Genomic DNA, 17584 nt, shown 5'->3' with positions numbered 1-17584 from the left:
TTTTTTTTTTAAGATTTTTATTTATTTGACAAAGAGAGAGATAGCGAGAGCAAGAACACAAGCAGGGGCAGAGGCAGAGGGAGAAGCGGGCTTCTCGCTGAGCAGGGAGCCCGATGTGGGGCTCGATCCCAGGACCCTGGGATCATGACCTGAGCCGAAGGCAGACACTTAACGTCTGAGCCACCCAGGCACCCCCCAATTTGAGTATTTATGTCAATTAGTAACCCTGCTGCATTTTGTCATTTGGAGTATATACATAACACTCTGTTCTAGTAAAGTATAGGTTCCTCCTTGAGCTGCAGTCAGGATATCAAGGGCCATTCAGTTTTGGAGGGCTACCTTTTGAATTTGTGGGTGACTATAAGTTGGGTTTGGTTAAAGGTGGCTGTTGTATGCTTGGCTAAAGCCTCCATTTACAATTTTATATCATTAGAGGTAGTTCTTGGGACAAATATGGCTAAAGGATAAAACCATCAGGAAGCCCTCTTTATTTGAGGTCTAGCCTTAACAATATCCTAATTATGAAGAATCACTGTCAAATGGTAGAACATTTGTCCGGGGTATGGGCATCCAAGTGTATCATCCAGTCCAATCATAATGAAAGTGGGGCCATCTATTTTCTCCACAAGTCCATAGTTAACCACATGGAGTGGGGTACACTCTGGCTTTTAGGGAGCCATTTTGTCATCCCCGCCACACAGAATTGGTCAAGGTGCTAGTTGAGTTATACGATTGTTGGGGAATCCATTCCATTTTCCGGTTGTTCAAATAATCATATGTCCATGGGGTCCTGTTATTATCCCCACAGGATAACAAGCACAAAGATTGTCTATACATGAGCTATTGCGGCAATTTCTCTGAAGTTTACCTCAAGTTGTCTAGCTCAGGCAAACAACAAACATTCCAAGACAAGCAGAACTAGAATTTAACATCCACAAAGGTGTGTTATGGAATCATAATTTTTCTCTCTGAAATCACCCTTATTTCCAGAGATAAGCAAATCAAGAATAACTCATTTGAAAAACAAGTCCAGTTTTAACAAACTTGACCTAATCATTTACAGAAGCTTAGCAAGAATAGTGATTGATCATTTAGATCTTTTAAAATTTGCTTTGCTGGAACTCTTTATAAGGAATCTCAATTGAACTTTTAGTAGCCTCTCTAGGCCAGAAGCCAAGACCAAATACTTGCCATCAGTCATGCTTGCAACACCTGTGGATTTGGGCAAATTCCTCTTCTCAAGGTCCCCAAAATATCCTGAGGTTCCTGCACCTACCAGAAAGTGACATTCTTTACTCACCTGGTAAGGTTTCCTGGTAAGCAGGTATCAGGTCAAATTTTCAAGGGGTTTTATTGGCTTCATGTTTCATAAAGTCAGCCTTACTTCCTTAGAGCTGTCTGGTGATATCTGAGTCTATTCAGGTCTCTCTCAGAAATGACACTCCAGTTAACGCCTTTGTAAAATAACCAATGTTCCCAATGGTGTCCTGTTACAAGGAGAACAGATTTTTATTGAACTTAGGAAAATAACTATGATTGCCATGAACGAAAGAATACTCACTGGGACTTTCTGAATTTCAGAAGGTTCAGATAGAGAAGTTAAATGCTTCAGGGCACCCGGTGGCTCAGTCGGTTGAGCTTCTGACTCTTGATTTCAGCTCAGGTCATGATCTTGGGGATGTGAGATCGAGCCCTGCATCAGATCAGGTCTGCTTATGATTCTCTCCCTCTGCCCCCCACCCCCTGCTTGCATGTGTGCATGCGTGTGTGTGTGTGTGTGTGTGTGTATGCGTGCATGTGCGCTTTCTCTATCTAAAAAAACAAACAAAATTTAAATATCTTAGGAGAAAGTTTCCTTAATCTGGAAGAGCAAACATTAGAGAGCCAGCAATGTTTTGTTTTGTTTTTTTCAATATCTTATTTATTTGAGAGAGAGGGAGAGAGCATGAGCAGGGGGAGGGGCAGAGGGAGAGGGAGACAAGCTGACTGCACTGAGCAGGGAGCCCTACTCGGGGCTCGATCCCAGGACCCTGGGATCATGACCTGAGCCGAAGGCAGACACTTAACCCTACTGAGCCACCCAGGTGCCCCAAGAGAGCCAGCAATATTTTAATTTTTTTTTAAAGATTTTATTTATTTATTTGACAGAGAGAGACACAGTGGGAGAGGGACCACAAGCAGGGGGAGTGGGAGAGGGAGTAGCAGGCTTCCTGCTGAGCAGAGAGCCTGATGTGGGGCTCGATCCCAGGACCCTGGGCTCATGACCTGAGCTGAAGGCAGATGCTTAATGACTGAGCCACCCAGGTGCCTCCGAGCCAGCAGTATTTTAAAGAGGAGTCACAAAAAGTATAATCATTTTCCTCAGTTCATTTAGTTCTATGTTACTAATTTTTGTTCAGTTTGAATGCAGCTTTTTAGTTCTGGAAATTCTTACCCATTTCAATTTTATGATCTTAAAGATATCAAATACCGGTATTTGTCAAAAGCCCTTTTTATGAATCTCCTTGAAGATGAGACACATTTCGCAAAAGCATCAGAACAATAACTATAAATGACAAAGAACTCAGAAGTGGACATTGTTAATGATCTGATATGAGAGTTCATTATGATGCAATTGACAAGGAAATTCAGTTATTTCTGTGACACATCAAATCTCAGTGAAGTTTGTTAAAAACTTTAGAAAGTTTCAAAGCACCTGCCTAAATAGGATTTCAGATCATCAAAAACCTGCTAGAGACAAAACATAGAAACTGGTTTTTCGGGTGCCTGGGTGGCTCAGATGGTTAAGCGTCTGCCTTCGGCTCAGGTCATGATCCCAGAGTCCTGGGATTGAGTCCCGCATCGGGCTCCCTGCTCGGCGGGGAGTCTGCTTCTCCCTCTGCCTCTCTCTCTCTCTCTGTCTCTTATGAATAAATAAATAAACTCTTAAAAAAAAAAAAAGAAACTGGTTTTTCTGGGCAGACAAAGGAAAGAAAAAACAACTTTGTTTACATTTTCTTATCAAGAACAGACCAACAATCCAAGAAAACTTAGTCTCTTTAAAAGAGAGAAAGCAGAATTTCAATCTTATACCAGTGTACTTTTAAAATTCATTCATTTCGGGGCGCCTGGGTGGCTCAGTCGTTAAGCATCTGCCTTTGGCTCAGGCAATGATCCCGGGGTCTTGGGATCAAGCCCCGCATTGGGCTCCCTGCTCCGTGGGAAGCCTGCTTCTCCCTCCCCCACTCCTGCTTGTGTTCCCTCTCTCGCTGTGTCTCTCTCTGTCAAATAAGTAAATAAAATCTTTAAAAAAATAAAATAAAATTCATTCATTTCAATCTTAGTTTGTCCTGACCACACATAAAATTCCTTTCCAAAGATTTCCCTTCATAAACCTTCCACAACTTTCTTTTGCATTCGGATTTTGTCCCAAGCCATTTCTCTCCAAACAACCAGTTTCATCTTAGGACAAAATTATTTTCTTTTTTCCTTCAACAAAAATGTATTTCCGTTCCCTACATCTTTCTTACACATCTCTTACTTTCCTGCTTACAGAGTTGCTTCCCTTATTTCCATCAGTCTTAATTACATTTAGCAGAATTTTGAACTGTTAGGATCCTTAGTCTCCAGCGAAAGCTAAGTAGTAGCCAATTGTGAACTGCTACACCAGAATTCTTTAGATGGCAAATTTATGAATCAATTAAGCACAAAGCCTGTTCTTCAAATATCCTTAGTTCCTCTGCAATAAGAAGTCAAAACCACAAACCTACATTCAGTAATCAATGCTTTAGCACTCCATTCTATTTGGAAAAGACCTAGATGTCCGATGAATTCAATCCAATCTATCATCCAATCAAAACTTTAAAGTTTCAGGTTACCAAAGACTATCTTAACCATTACCCATGAAAACTTTGAGACAGAAAAATTAACCATCATTTTAAGTCATCATTTTGCTGACAAATTGCAACAGAGATAACAAGCTTATTTGACCTTCAGCAAAACTTGATAGGATAAAAGTTCCAATTAATTTAAATACCGACTTATGTTCCACTTGGGTTCACTTAAAAGTCCATCACTTTGTTCCCCATTGCCAGTTTTTAACTGGGGCACTGGTGGGGAAATCTGAAGTGGGCGGTGTGGGTAAGTCTGAGGGGGTGCTCTTCCCTCCTTGAAGCAAGGGTAGAAGGAGGAGCCAATGGACGGTATAGGAACGAGTTATGCAAGCTGCGCCCAAGGTAGTGCTGAAACAGGAGGAGAGGGAGGCAGAAGAGATGAAGTGCTGCCAGAGGGCAGAAAAAGAGGGTTCCTGGTTCTAAAGCTCACCAGTTCGAACAGATGAGCAAACGCCATGTTTTTTCACCAACAAGAGGGAATAGGCAGTCCCTGTCAGGCCAGAGAAGACAGGAAGCATCCCTGAAACAAAAGGAGTTTTGGCAGCTGCTTGGGAATATTCCTTAAAGTCCCTGTTCGGAGGTAGACTAACCATAGTTGGCTCCAATTATTATAGCCATGAACCCAGGAAGTGAATGAGGGAGAAGCCCCCACAGACAGCAAGAGGAACCTGGGTCTATTGGGAGGAGGAACAGTGAGAAGAGTCAGCATCCAATATGTCAGGAGGTGGCTGGTTAGCAGTCAAACACATTCTGTAAGAGGCTCTTAGGTCAAGGTCCTGATTTAGGGCTATGAAACCGAGCAAGACCTATATGGGACTTCCCACCATTTAAGTTCAGCAAAGGAGGTCAAACTGGAAAATAGTATTATAAGAAAGAGGTCCGTGGGAGGGTCATATCTCTTGATCTGGGAGTTTGTCAAATTTGTTCCAGCTTTTAAGAACACAGCCCAAGGGGGAGTCCAGAGGAAGAGAGGGGGTCCCATTGTGAGAAAGACTGGCTGCCGATCCCCGAAGGGGTGCCCTTGCCAAAGAGAATGGAGATCCCACTCGTGGTCACCATTTCATTCAGGAGCTCTGCTGAGCTGAGAACAGACCAGACCTATATGAGGCAACCGATCCTCCCGGTTGGTGGTGTCCTACCACAGAAAGGGGTAGCGGCAAATGGCATGGCACTTCCTGTGGCTGTGTCCCCTGGCAGCAGGTAGAGTCTGATGCTGTTTGGCCAGACCGGGTGGGAAAAAGGAGGGGGAGGACTGACCACTCAGATGCGTGGGAACACGTTTGCCCACTGATCAAGATGGCGGCTGGGCCCTAGCAAACAGAGGGAAAGGGGCAGAGGCTGAAAGAGGCGAGGTGGCTTAGAGCCAGCCAGCATCAGGAAAGGGTCCCAACCAAGTCCCTAACTTGGGGGGGTTCTCTGGGGGAGCAGCCAATTGTGCTGGACTTTGGGAGCGGACCTCGGGAGGGAGTGAGAAAGAGGAAAGGGGTCCTTCCTCACAGGCCCAACAGTCTGACCTGTTCGACCTTAGACCTTCAGACCACGCCAGGGAGCCGTCCTGGCCACAGGCCTTCAGTTATCTGGGAGGTACCAGGGTTAGACTGAAGTGGGCCTGAAAAGCGAAAGGAGAGGGAGAGAAGGGTCTCTCCCAAGGGCAGGAGGGGCAATCTCTCATGCTTCAGGGCACGGGTGGTCCAGCTGGTTCCCCCTCGGGGCTTTGGATCTCCGTAAGCAGGAACCTCGGAAACAAGTTCAGTTCCCCAAGGAGTGCTAGAGTTGGTCTACCGAAGGAAAGTCCTGAGAGATTCCTGGAGAATCCGGGGAGAGCCCCAGACCGGCAAAGGCTCCTCATGCAGGGTTCCCCCAGATGTGTGTTGGGTGGGGAGGCCACCAAGTCTCCCCAAATGGGCCACCAAATGTGGTATCTAAACGGGATGTCTCTCCTGATCAGATGAGAGTCCCCAAATTTGGGGCGACTGATGGGGGGGGTAGCTGGTGGCGCAGGCGATGACAAGAATTCACCTGCAGAAGAACAAAGGAGATGGAAGTTTACTGAATACTGAATATAAGGGAGCAGAGGTGAGGCTGTCTGCAAGGGGGCAGCGGGTGGTAGCTGTTTATAAAGGGGGAGATGAGGAGGTGTGGTGATGTATGGAATCTTTCCCCTTTTTGGTAGCTGTGTCTCGTTGTAAGTAGCCCATTGGCTAGTTCGGGCCTATGGACATTTTGAGGTGGGTTGCCTGATGGGCCTGTCTGTATTCAGCCAGGGGGTTGCTGTGAGCCCTTTCTACATTCCATCGCTCAAGCCTGTTTGCCTAAAAGCAGCCTCTACACAAATTGTGTAATATATTACACACAAGTAAACAAAACAAGCTGTAGAGTTTAAGAAACTGCTGCATAAAAAAAAGAAAGATGGGGCACCTGGGTGGCTCAGTCGTTAAGTGTCTGCCTTTGGCTCAGGTCGTGATCTCAGGGTCCTGAGATCGAGCCCCACATCGGGCTCCCTGCACCGCGGGGAAGCCTGCTTCTCCCTCTCCTACTCCCCCTGCTTGTGTTCCCTCTCTCGCTATGTCTCTCTCTGTCAAATGAATAAATAAAATCTTTAAAAAAAAAAAAAGAAAGAAAGAAAGAAACTGCTGCATAATGAAGTTCTGTGTTGCTACTGTGCAAAGGCAAGAAAAAGAACACTGCCAGCCCCTGGAAGCCCCATGTGACCCCCTCCTGGGAGGTAGCCATTATCGTGTCCCTTTTTGATAATCACACACTTGCTTTTCTTTATAGTCCTGAAGTATCTTCCTATAGAAGACCGAAGGCATTTGCAGCCAGAAAGAGAGAGGTGTTCATCATTTTGAAATCACAAGAGTATTACAACCTGTCCACATTCTGCCTCCAAATTTCTTCCGCGGGTTGCTGATAACATGAGAAACAGGCCTATCAGTCCACTATCTTGTCACTTATCACAGAGAAGAGGGAAGGCAGTCAAAGCTAGTCAAGTTTTAATTCCGGGGAGGTATGTCTTGATTGCAAATGGGAGGATCTCTACTTTGCCACACAAAGGGCTCTGCTTGTCCTCGCAAACCAGAACACTTAAGGGTAGTATGAAGGGTTCTTGATCAAAAACTTAAAAGATCATGCTGTAGAGAGGAAAGCTTCAAAGGGGTTATTCCAATGAATCCTCAATATGGTTTCATAGCCTGCTGCATTAGAATCACCAGAAAAGGTTTATTTTTCCCTAAAGCTCTAATTCAGGAAAATTTCAAACATATGGAAAGGTAAAGGGAATAGTATAATATACCCATCAGTCAGTTTCAACAGGTTTTGACACATTTGTTTCTTCTCTTTCATTCCCCAGTCCCAGCACTGGGATTATTCGGGGACAAATCCCAGGTATCATATCATTTTTATCCTTCAACACTTTAGATAAAGTACTCTTATTTTTAAAAAAGATATATTTATTTATTTGAGAGAGAGCATGCGCTGGAGAGGGAGGAGGGGCAAAGGGAGAGGGGGAGAGGGAATCTCAAGCAGACCATGCTGAGCATGGAGCCCAACACCAGGCCGGATCCTACAACCTTGAGATCATGACCCCAGCAGAAATCAAGAGTCAGATGCTTAGCAGACTGAGCCACCCAGGCGCCCCTGGCAACTATATTTTTAAAATAAAATTCCTCAGGGGGCGCCTGGGTGGCTCAGTTGTTAAGCATCTGCCTTCGGCTCAGGTCATGGTCCCAGGGTCCTGGGATCGAGTCCCGCATCGGGCTCCCTGCTCGGCGGGAAGCCTGCTTCTCCCTCTCCCACTCCCCCTGCTTGTGTTCCCTCTCTCGCTGTGTCTCTCTCTGTCAAATAAGTAAAATCTTTAAAAAAAAAAAAAAATTCCTCAGGTTTAGGTCTGAGAACTGCTAGGTCATTCATGTAGACCTCCTGGCAATCTCTGGAGCCAGGTATATAATAATATAAATGGACCTAGCACTTTTTCACTATATCAAAGTCTTGACTGGTCAAACTCTTGCAAATCAATTAAAGTGCATCTTGGAAAGTATTAATTTAAAGGAAATCTGACAAATTTTTTTTTATAAAATTAATATATACATCTGAATCCAATTTGTAAATCTGCATTTATTGAGAACTTACAATGTGCTCTGCATCGAAGGAAACGAGGGACATAAAAATATGCTTTTTCCATCAAATAAGTTATAAGATTCTTTTTTAAAAAAGATTTAATTTATTTATTTGCAAGAGAGAGTGCGTAAGGGGGGAGGGAGCAGAGGGAGAGGGACAAACAGACCCCTCAATGGGACGCTGGATCCCAGGACCCTGGGATCATGACCCCAGCTGAAGTCAGATACTTAACCGACTAAGCTACCCAGGCACCCCATGTTATAAGATTCTGATTGAGTTGGTTTGATGCAGCGTTTTGGGAACCTGCATTTTAACACCTTTTCCAGGTGCTGCTGGATCTACTGGTTCTTAGACTATACCAGGAAAAGCACAAAGCTTAAGGTAAACGTTTTTCACACCTAGCGTCCAGAGGGGGTGGAAAGGCACTCAGTGGGTACCCAGTCTAGGTAGGCATGGTGCTGTCACCCTCACTCCTTGCACTGGTCTCCAAATAAAATGACTCTTGTCCGGGAGAGACTGAAGGAACCCCCTTTATCCCCAGTGGTGTGGGCAAGTGGCTTGCACCTGAGACACTTGTCTATGTGAAGGGACATAGCCAGGCCATGGTCCCCTAGACCAAGGGCATTGGGGATGATGGCGTGACTGGGCAGAGAGGTCAGCAGTCCAAAGTTCTTTCTATATAATGGGCCCCTATCAGAGTCCATCCATAAGGCTAGACCATAAGGTCCTGACACCCCCCACCCCCTGCCCGGGAACGGAACCGCTGTGAGAAGACGCAGCTTAAAGTGGGTGGGGCACCAAGCCAACACAGGCCAGCTTCTCCCGTGGAACACCACATCTAGCACCTTCCTGGGGCTTCTGTGAGCTGTTGCAGGGCAGGGAAGGGAGGATGGTGCTGGTGTCTGTTCTTCGCAGATGGTGACTGCTGCTGAAGGGCCACACTGCGCTAGTAGGGGTGGAGATAAAGCTACTCCAGATAGTGATCGGAGCGCGCGGAGGGCTGGAACGGGCGCCGCTTCGGTGGCTAGGAGGGGTCCATCAGTCCCAGCCAGTCCTAAGGAGGGCTCCTGCCCCAGCCCGAGGGCAAGCATATCCCGCCCCCAGGAGACCCCCTCGTCCGAGCGGAAGAACGCAGCCAACCTCGGGAGTCTCCAGCCTGAGGGGAAGACACACCTAGCCTCGGGAGCCACATTCCCGAGGGGGATGTGCTCTCAGGGAACCCAAAGCGGATTTCCACAAACCCAGGTCCGAGAACGCCTCGGCGGGATGCGGCCAGCCGCGCGCGGGGCAGAGCGCGCGCAGCCGTCGCCCAGTCCCAGGTCACGCGGGGTCGGCTCGTCGGGCCCCAGGGGCGCTGGAGACGGGGTGCTCGGGGGCAGCGCCGGGGAACCCTTTGCAGCCGGCCTCCCCTCCCCCTTCCCCGCGGCTTTTGCACACGACGCGCAGCGAGCCGCTTCACACGGGGTGGACGGGGCCGGATAAAGCGGGCGGGCGCGGGGCGCAGCGGCCGGCGCGGACGGGCTGGAGCGGCCGGAGCGGCCGGAGCGGCGGCGGGACGGCCCCAGCGCGGCCCGGGCGGGAGCTGCCTCGCGAAGCGGCCGGCGGGCGAGAGGCGCGAGCGCAGGGGCGGCGGGGGCGGCGCGCGGGGCCCTCGGGCGGGTGGGCGCGCGCTGCGCAGCGTCCCGCGCGCAACTTCCAGGGCGCACTGGGCGCGGCGGCCGCGCGCGGCTTCCCGGACCCAGCGCGGAGCGCGCGGGGCGCGCGGGGCCGCATGGAGCCCACCGAGAAGCAGCATCTGGTGGACGCCAGGCCCGGAGCCCGGTAAGGCGAGAGCCTGCGGAGCGGCGGGGATTTGAGCGGCACCGGACGCATCTCCTGGGTTTGCGGTTTACCGTGGACGGTTTTGCCGGCGGCTTGAACCGGGACCACACAGCGGGGGCGGAGGGAGGGGAGGGAAAGGGGAAATCGAGCTTGGGCAGGGGGAATCACTCCCCCCCTCCCCCGCCCCCTCGAGGCTGAGCACAGATCCTGACCCCTGCCCGCTAGTGGGCAGTCGCATGCCTGGAGCCCCGCCCTTGGCCCGACACTTTGCCCCCGGGCAGCCCCGCCCTGAGAGGCCCTGTGTCCCCAAGTGCACAAGAGGGGCATCTGCCCTTCTCCCTGAGTCTGAGCTCTGTTCCTTCTCCGTGCTTGGCTGCACTGGCCTTGCCCCTTGGCCACGTCCCAAGGTCTTTGCCTCCTCCGGCTTTGCCACGGGTGGGGTGGGGGAGGAGGGAACACCCTGGGCTAAGACCCCAAGACTCCTGGACTGGTCATTTCCCCAGCACCCCACTCCCTACACGAGTTTCTGGTTACTCCACAGGGACTGTCGAGCTTGGAGTGTCCTTAGCTATTCTTTGAATTGGACTCGTGGGAACGTTTGCCAAGGCCCCATAGAGAGATAGGACTGGAGTCAGCCCTCCTTGCCCCCAACTCAGAGCTGAGTCTGCCTTCTCCCATCCTCTCTGGCCAGGTCTTACACTGGATCTCTGTGGCAGGAGGGGACTGGCTGGATCCCACTGCCCCCATCTGGCCTGGACTTGCAGGCCATTGAGCTAGTCACTGAGAATAATCATTACTGTCATGCCCAGAAGGGTCCTGGCAGTCACTTCGACCCCAAGAAGGAGCGGGCCCGGCGACAGCTTTATGTGGCCTCTGCCATCTGCCTGGTGTTCATGATTGGGGAAGTCGTTGGTAAGAACCTTTGTGCTAATTAAATGAAATTGGGTGCATGGATAGTCTCATGATCCAAAAGGCTTTTCTCCAGGATGTGCCCAGTAATATTAATACTAATAGCCTCCGGGCATCTGTCTGGCTCAGTTGGTAGAGCATGCACCGCTTGATCTCAGGGTCGTGAGTTCAAGCCCCACACTGGGTGTGGAGCCTACTTAATTAAAAAGAAACTACTAATAGCCGCACTTCTTGAACATTCAGTATGCTGAGTCTTTTACATACAGGTTATCGCATCCAGTCCTCATGACAAGCCTGTACTGTCGTGTGGGTGTTGTTATTCTTCTTTTACAGATGATGAAACTAAGGCACATTAGGGTTAAGTAATCTGCCCAAGATCATGCACAACCATTGTGTAAGGGATGGCCTGAATGCCTAGAAGGAAAGAGCATTTCCTGAGTGCCTCCTATGCTTTCCAGGCCATATTTGAACTTGATTTTCACAGTCACCCTCTAAGTAGATAGTGTCAGTCCCATTTCACAGAAGTTGAGGCTCAGAGAAAGTTAGTCTCTTGCCCATGGTTACCCAGCTAATGGGTGGAGAGGTCCCAAATCCATGGTCTTTCTCCAGAGCCTGTGGTTTCCCTGCTGCACATGCAGTCTGGGAAGTTGGCTCCACGGGGAGCTGATAAGGCCACTCCATCTCCCTGGTCCTGCCCCTGCAGGTGGGTACCTAGCTCACAGCTTGGCAGTCATGACCGATGCAGCCCACTTGCTCACTGACTTTGCCAGCATGCTCGTCAGCCTCTTTTCTCTCTGGATGTCCTCCCGACCAGCCACCAAGACTATGAACTTCGGCTGGCAGCGAGCCGGTGAGGACCCTGGTTGGGGTGGGAATGGGGTTGGAAGAGGGGGCGGGTCAAGACTTTTGGTGTTCTTTGGTGGCTGCAACAGGTGGATCCCTGAGTGAGACCAGGAGGGTGACTTGGGTTGGGGAAGAGGATGTCCGTTTTGGCTTCTGTCCTCTGGTAGCTCCCAGTCTGATGGGGGAGCCCTGGTCCCCTGTCCTCTGGGAACTTCCAGTCTGCAGGGAAGGAGAGTTCACCTTCCTAAGAAATGAAATGGCCAAACTTCAAGAAGAAATGACTATGTATGGCATTAACTCTGCACATAATTCCATGTGGAATAATTTCCCGGGCAGGGAAAGGTCAGCAAAGCCTTCTGGAAGATAGAGGCTTTAAGGCCCCTTTAGTTCATTTCTGGGCTGCACGGTCATTTTCCTTGTGGTGGGAGATGGCCCAGTCTCTCCTCAGAAGCCTCAGTTTGTCAGCTGAGCAATAGGTATCTATTTTAGTAAGTCAGTTTCTTTACATGTAAAACAAAAAGGGTTGACCCAGGTGACTTCTTCAGTTCCTTCTAGCTCTGACGTACTCTGACAGATGAGCGGTGAGGTAAGGCATGACCATGCCAGCCATACCTTCAGCAGAGCCCAGGTGGATCCAGGCCCTGACTGTGCAGGGAGGGGGCAGGGAGATCGTGGAGGGATGGGGAGTCCTCCTCAGTTTTAGGGCCCCATGCTAAGATGGGTGTTGGGGGTTGGGTTCTTCCTCAGAGATCCTGGGAGCCCTGCTTTCTGTACTGTCCATCTGGGTCGTGACTGGAGTGCTGGTGTTCCTGGCGGTGGAGCGGCTTATCTCTGGGGACTATGAGATTGAAGGGGGGACCATGCTGATCACGTCGGGCTGCGCTGTGGCCGTGAATATCATGTGAGTGTGGCCTCCGTTCCCTGTGAGTCCTCCCTCCCACTTTTCACACGAACATTTGCATGCCTGTTCTCAGTGGAAGGAGGCCATGCACAGGCCGCAGGACCAGAATTTCCCTAGTGGCCTGAGCTCTGGTTCCTGGAGCACCTCAGTCCTGCCTTAGGCCTAGGCTGAGGCCATTGAGAGCTGGGAGTCTGGGCCAGCATCAACTCTACTGCCAACCCCTCCCCCCATACGTGTGTGTGAATAAACCGGGAGCCTTCATACCTGAAATGGGAAGGCATGAGTCTAGCTCTTACAGGAGCAGATGTCCCTAGGGGCAGAATCCCAAGTTCTTTTTCAAGCTGGTGTGCCTGAAATTGGTGTCAGCGAGAGGCAGGGTCTGTGGAACATGGGTGTCTTGTTTGGGCTTCCTCTCCCTTGCTCAGTGGTCTTGGGCAAGTCACTTCCCTCTCTAGGCCTCAGCTTCCCCTTCTGTGAAAGGGTGGGGGGAACTAGATGACCTCCATGGTGCCCTCCTGTTCTGAGATTTGGCATCTTTGTGCCCAGATTAGCCTGGCATTGGAGCTGAGCCCGTTCTCCTGTGGTTCTCTGAACCAAGGCCAGGTGGGTTGGGATCCTCACCAGGCAAAGGGAACAGGCAGCTTGGGGATTAGGATTTCTGTCCCACAGGCAGGCCAGCCCTACTGGGGGGCCTCTGCCTGCTACATCAGCGAGCCCTTGGCTTTGTCTCTGCTTCTGCAGAATGGGGTTGACTCTTCACCAGTCTGGCCACGGGCACAGCCACGACACCGGCCAGCAGCAGGAGAATCCCAGTGTCCGAGCTGCCTTTATCCATGTGATTGGAGACTTTCTGCAGAGCATAGGCGTCTTGGTGGCAGCCTATATTTTATACTTCAAGGTCAGAGCTGGGGACAGAGGGAGGTAGGCTCAGGGGTGGGTGTGGGCAGGAGAGTATAGATCATCTGGGGGCTCCTCTCTACACATGGCCCTTTCCAGGTTCTAGCTCCCTCCCAGCTGTGTGTGGAGAGGGAAGGAACATTTACCCAATGCCCACCAAGTGTCAGCACCTCTGATCTTCACAACAATCCTGAAGAGCAGCTGGTGGTGTTTTCTGCAGCTCAGAAAGGTTCAGTGACCTGGATGGTATCACACACCAGGGATATTGTGGAGCCAGATTCAAACCCCCAGGCCTGTGGGCTGCTGCTGCTTGGGGCAGATCACATAGAGGCAGAGTGGTGTAGTAGGTGTTGGGGTTCAAGCCTGGCTCCACCCCTTGCTACCCGTGTGATATATAGTCCTTTGCGGGCACTGATCCTCGGTTTCTCCATCTATAAAATGAGATGTTGGACCGTTGGAGTCTAAGATTCCTTTTAGTTTTGTTCACACATCTGTCCCTTGGGCAAGGAGGGGTGGGAAGGGACTGTGCCTCATCCTGAGCTGTGATCTGCCCTGCCTGTTCTTGTAGACACAGGAGCCAAGGTAGAGAACTGGTAGACAGAGCCAGGGGAAGGCTTGTGCCCACCCCGCAGAGAGCCCCTCTCCCCGACTCAGCACTGGGTGGGCAGGGGGAGAGAGGCTGAGGTGTTGGGTGGTGAGCCGCAGCTCTGCCTTCCCCTTTTTCTGTAGCCAGAGTACAAGTATGTAGACCCCATCTGCACGTTCCTCTTCTCCATCCTGGTCTTGGGGACAACCTTGACCATCCTGAGAGATGTGATCCTAGTGCTGATGGAAGGTAACCTGGGCTTGGGGCTCTCCTTTTGCTCTGGGCTCTCCAGCACTAACAAGTTTGTGGGGGGGCAGGGGAGTCCCAGCACACTGGCAGGGAGCCATGGTCTGGAGCCTGGCACAGGCTGGGAAACCTCCTGGGGCCCCAGGCCGGTCTTGGCATCGAGCTGAGCCCTCAGGTGTGGCTGTTCCTAGAAATGTCCCCTGGACCGAACCTTCCCTTCCCTCTAGCCGCATGGTGTCCCCTCCCTGCCGGGGTGTGTCCTCCCTGCCTAGTCAGGCAACTTCTAGGGGGTGTCTGTAGCACGGGATGCTCCACCCCTCCCCCATATACCTCCTCAGTCTCCATCTGCCTTTGCTGGGGCAGAGAGAGGGACAGGATTCTGCTTCCTGTGGCACAGGAAGCAGACTGAGGCTCAGAAAACAAGATGGTGGGTGTTGGACAAGCCTCCCAAATGCCCTCCAGCTCAGTGCCTTCCTTTCTGAGGCCTCCGCCTTGGGGAGCACGTGGCTCGGCTCCGGGGGCTTCCTCAGTGCTGGCAAATGGTCCGCCCTGAGTTACCACGTTCACCAGCTTCCTTGTGGCCCAGGGTGGCGGGGTCATGGGGCTCTGTGCGGCCAGGGTCAGTCCGCAGTTGGGTGCTGATTTGGAGTCAGCGGGAGTGTGTGGCTGCAGGTGGGAGCATTTTCCCCAGGAGTGTGACCAACCCGGATACAAGTGACGATGTTGATGCCCCATGTGGGTGCAGGGGTCCCCAGGTTCCCTTCTTTCCTTCCAAAGAATAGTCACTGGGCACCTGCTCTGGACCAGGCACTGTTCTAGGCACTGAGGATACGGTGGTCAACAAAGGAGACTGTCCCGCGCTTGTGGAATTTCCGTTTTAGAAGGGGACACGGGGACTGACGGGGTCATTTCAGACAGTGTCAGGCGTGAGGAGGAAAACACAAAAGGGCGATATGATGGAGATCATTTGGGGGGTGGGGGCAGCATCAGATCTGCTGGCCAGGGCGCTCTTCTGTGAGGAGGCAGCATTTGAACAGCAGGAACCGGCAGGGGCGGGAGGGAGCAGGCTCCTTAAGCCCCTGTCCCCGTGCCCCTCAGGGACCCCCAAGGGTGTGGACTTCACAGCCGTTCGGGATCTGCTGCTGTCGGTGGAAGGCGTGGAAGCCTTGCACAGCCTGCACATTTGGGCCTTGACCGTGGCCCAGCCCGTGCTGTCGGTCCACATCGCCATCGGTGAGTGGCCAGGGTCCTCAGGGCGGGGTGAGGGACAGAGACTGCCGGAGGCCTGGGGCCAGCCCCGAAGCACCCGATGACCTCACACGTCTGCAGCGGCCGCTGCTTTGAACCTGGCCCCACGCTGAGCACTTTAGAGACCTTAGTTCATTTGGTCATCACCATCCCATTTATAGATGAAGAAACTGAGGCTGGGGCTGGGGTGGGGTGGTCACGTCACTTGCCCAGGCTTTGCCAGCGCCTAGGTGGCAGCGCATAGATTCCCAGCCTTAAAGCCACGGCTGCCCCTGCTCTCCGGGATCGGGCCAAGTATGGGAACCAGAAGGTGGCCCAGTGCAGGGGTGGGATCGGGGTGGGGGGCCTTCCTGATGCCCGTACCCTGTCGTGCTGGGGGGTAGGGAATGAGCTGGGCTCCCGATCCTTCCTCAGGGCCCGAGTGAGTAAATCGTTGTCTGGTGCCTCTCCTGGTGTGTCCTCTCGGCCCCTAGCTCAGAATGCAGATGGCCAGGCTGTGCTGAAGGCAGCCAGCACCCGCCTGCAGGGCAAGTTCCACTTCCACACCATGACCATCCAGATCGAAGACTACTCTGAGGACATGAAGGACTGTCAGGCGTGCCAAGGCCCCTCCGACTGACTGCCTGGCCAGGTGTCAACTGAGGCACGGACCGGACCTGCCGCTGGTGGGGCTGAGTGTCCGCCAGGCCCAGCCAGGACTCGGGCTCCCTGGCCGTGTCATAAAGCGGGTCCCTCTCCTGACCTCTGCTCTGTGTTGAGTGGTGAAGGAACTGTCCCCTGCCTCCCCCATCTGACTAGATAGCCAGTTTAAGGATGGAGACATGGCAAGTGTAAAGCTAGTATGACCCTGCTCCTCCAGCTTCTGGGTTGGTGCCTGGCGGGGCTGGGTTTGGGTCTAATCCTCAGCTAATGCCTTCCTACCACCAGCCTCCAGAAAGGCAGGGAGGCACAGTGAGGGCTGACAGAGGGGAGACCGGCTCCAACGTCCCCTTTCCCACCTCCCTTATTCCTCATTTCAGTCTGGCCTTTGCCTTATGAATCTGTGAAGAAGTCCTTCTCCCTCTGCCTCTAACAATATGGTGTAAGGGGGGGTTGGGGGTTGTGAGGACCCTGCACTCCCCGACCTGTCCCTCTGAGGTGGGAAACCAGCAGGCCTCTGAGGCCTGCCCGTGCCTTAGTCACTTCAGTTCTGAGCCACGTTTCCCTTTCCTGGAGGGAGGAGGCTTCTTACTGCGTCAGGACCTGGCTGGTTTCTTCTTTCCTTATTCCCCCAGCCCAGGAACCCTGTGCCAACACAATGATTCCCTTGCCCCAGATGGTGGTGGTGGGGGCAGGGCTTTCAGCATGGGTCCTGCCCTCATGGCCCCACAGCCCCTGCCCCCTTCTCTTGTCCTGATAGAGTCTCAGGGATCTCAGAGCCTGCCATCCGATGTGATTGGGCCAGCGCTGTGGCTGGTGTGGCCTGACCTGCTCAGAACTTGAGGATGGAAGACAAAGAGGGGTTGGTTGTACAACAGATGGGAGACATTGGCTTCCTGAGGTGTATGCAGATTCCCGAATTAGGGGCAGCTTGTGTTTACAAGATGCAGAGGGGACACTTATCCCTGGTCTCACAGAGAAGGCAGCGCCCCCACTCATTAGGTGGCCCTTAGGTCTCATCAGAGAAGGAGAGACTAAGAATGAACCTACCTCACAGGGTTGTTGTGAGGACTGGAGCCAAAGTTCGTTAAGCACCTAGTGTTGCTTCAAGAATGCGTACTTTGATCATCATGCTGGAAGGATGCCCCCTGAGGCCACCTTGCCGAAGAGCCAGGTGGGCTTCCTAGCGCACCCCCCCCCCCAGGGGCAGCACTGACTTTGTCTTGACTCTGCCCTGATTTCGTGGCAGGACTCTGAGGAAGGGTTGGTCACTCGCCTTCCCCTGTGAACTACTTTCTTCCCATCTATGGAATAACCTCTTGATGCCGTTCAAGCATTGTCATCCAGGCTTACCTGTGATCTAGGTCAGTGGGTTCTTCAGCCCCTCAAAATCTGCCGGAAGTCATGTGGCCTGGAATTCTGAGGCGGGGGCCTGCTGGTGGCTGTGTTCTACTCCACTTCACTCTCTGGGGAATCAAACCCCTTCTCCCCTCCAGGCCCCAGGAT

The 17584-nt window shown here is 52.0% G+C and overlaps 1 protein-coding gene across 1 annotated transcript; it reads left to right on the top strand.

The window, feature by feature from the left end:
- Nucleotides 1–9712: 9712 nt before the first annotated feature.
- On the top strand, nucleotides 9713–16180 carry SLC30A2 (solute carrier family 30 member 2). The gene is made up of 8 exons (XM_006748310.3): nucleotides 9713–9809; nucleotides 10501–10721; nucleotides 11422–11568; nucleotides 12309–12462; nucleotides 13204–13360; nucleotides 14089–14194; nucleotides 15290–15424; nucleotides 15913–16180. The coding sequence occupies exons 1-8, from the start codon at nucleotides 9760–9762 to the stop codon at nucleotides 16056–16058; spliced, it is 1116 nt and encodes a 371-aa protein (XP_006748373.1). The 5' UTR covers nucleotides 9713–9759; the 3' UTR covers nucleotides 16059–16180.
- The last annotated feature ends 1404 nt before the right edge of the window (nucleotides 16181–17584 follow it).

This window comes from Leptonychotes weddellii, chromosome 4 (assembly GCF_054177405.1).
Source record: "Leptonychotes weddellii isolate Sample4059 chromosome 4, ASM5417740v2, whole genome shotgun sequence".
Taxonomy (NCBI): Eukaryota; Metazoa; Chordata; class Mammalia; order Carnivora; family Phocidae; genus Leptonychotes; species Leptonychotes weddellii.
The sequence above is the reverse complement of the archived record's forward strand: the minus strand, read 5'-3'. Positions and strand labels throughout refer to the sequence as shown.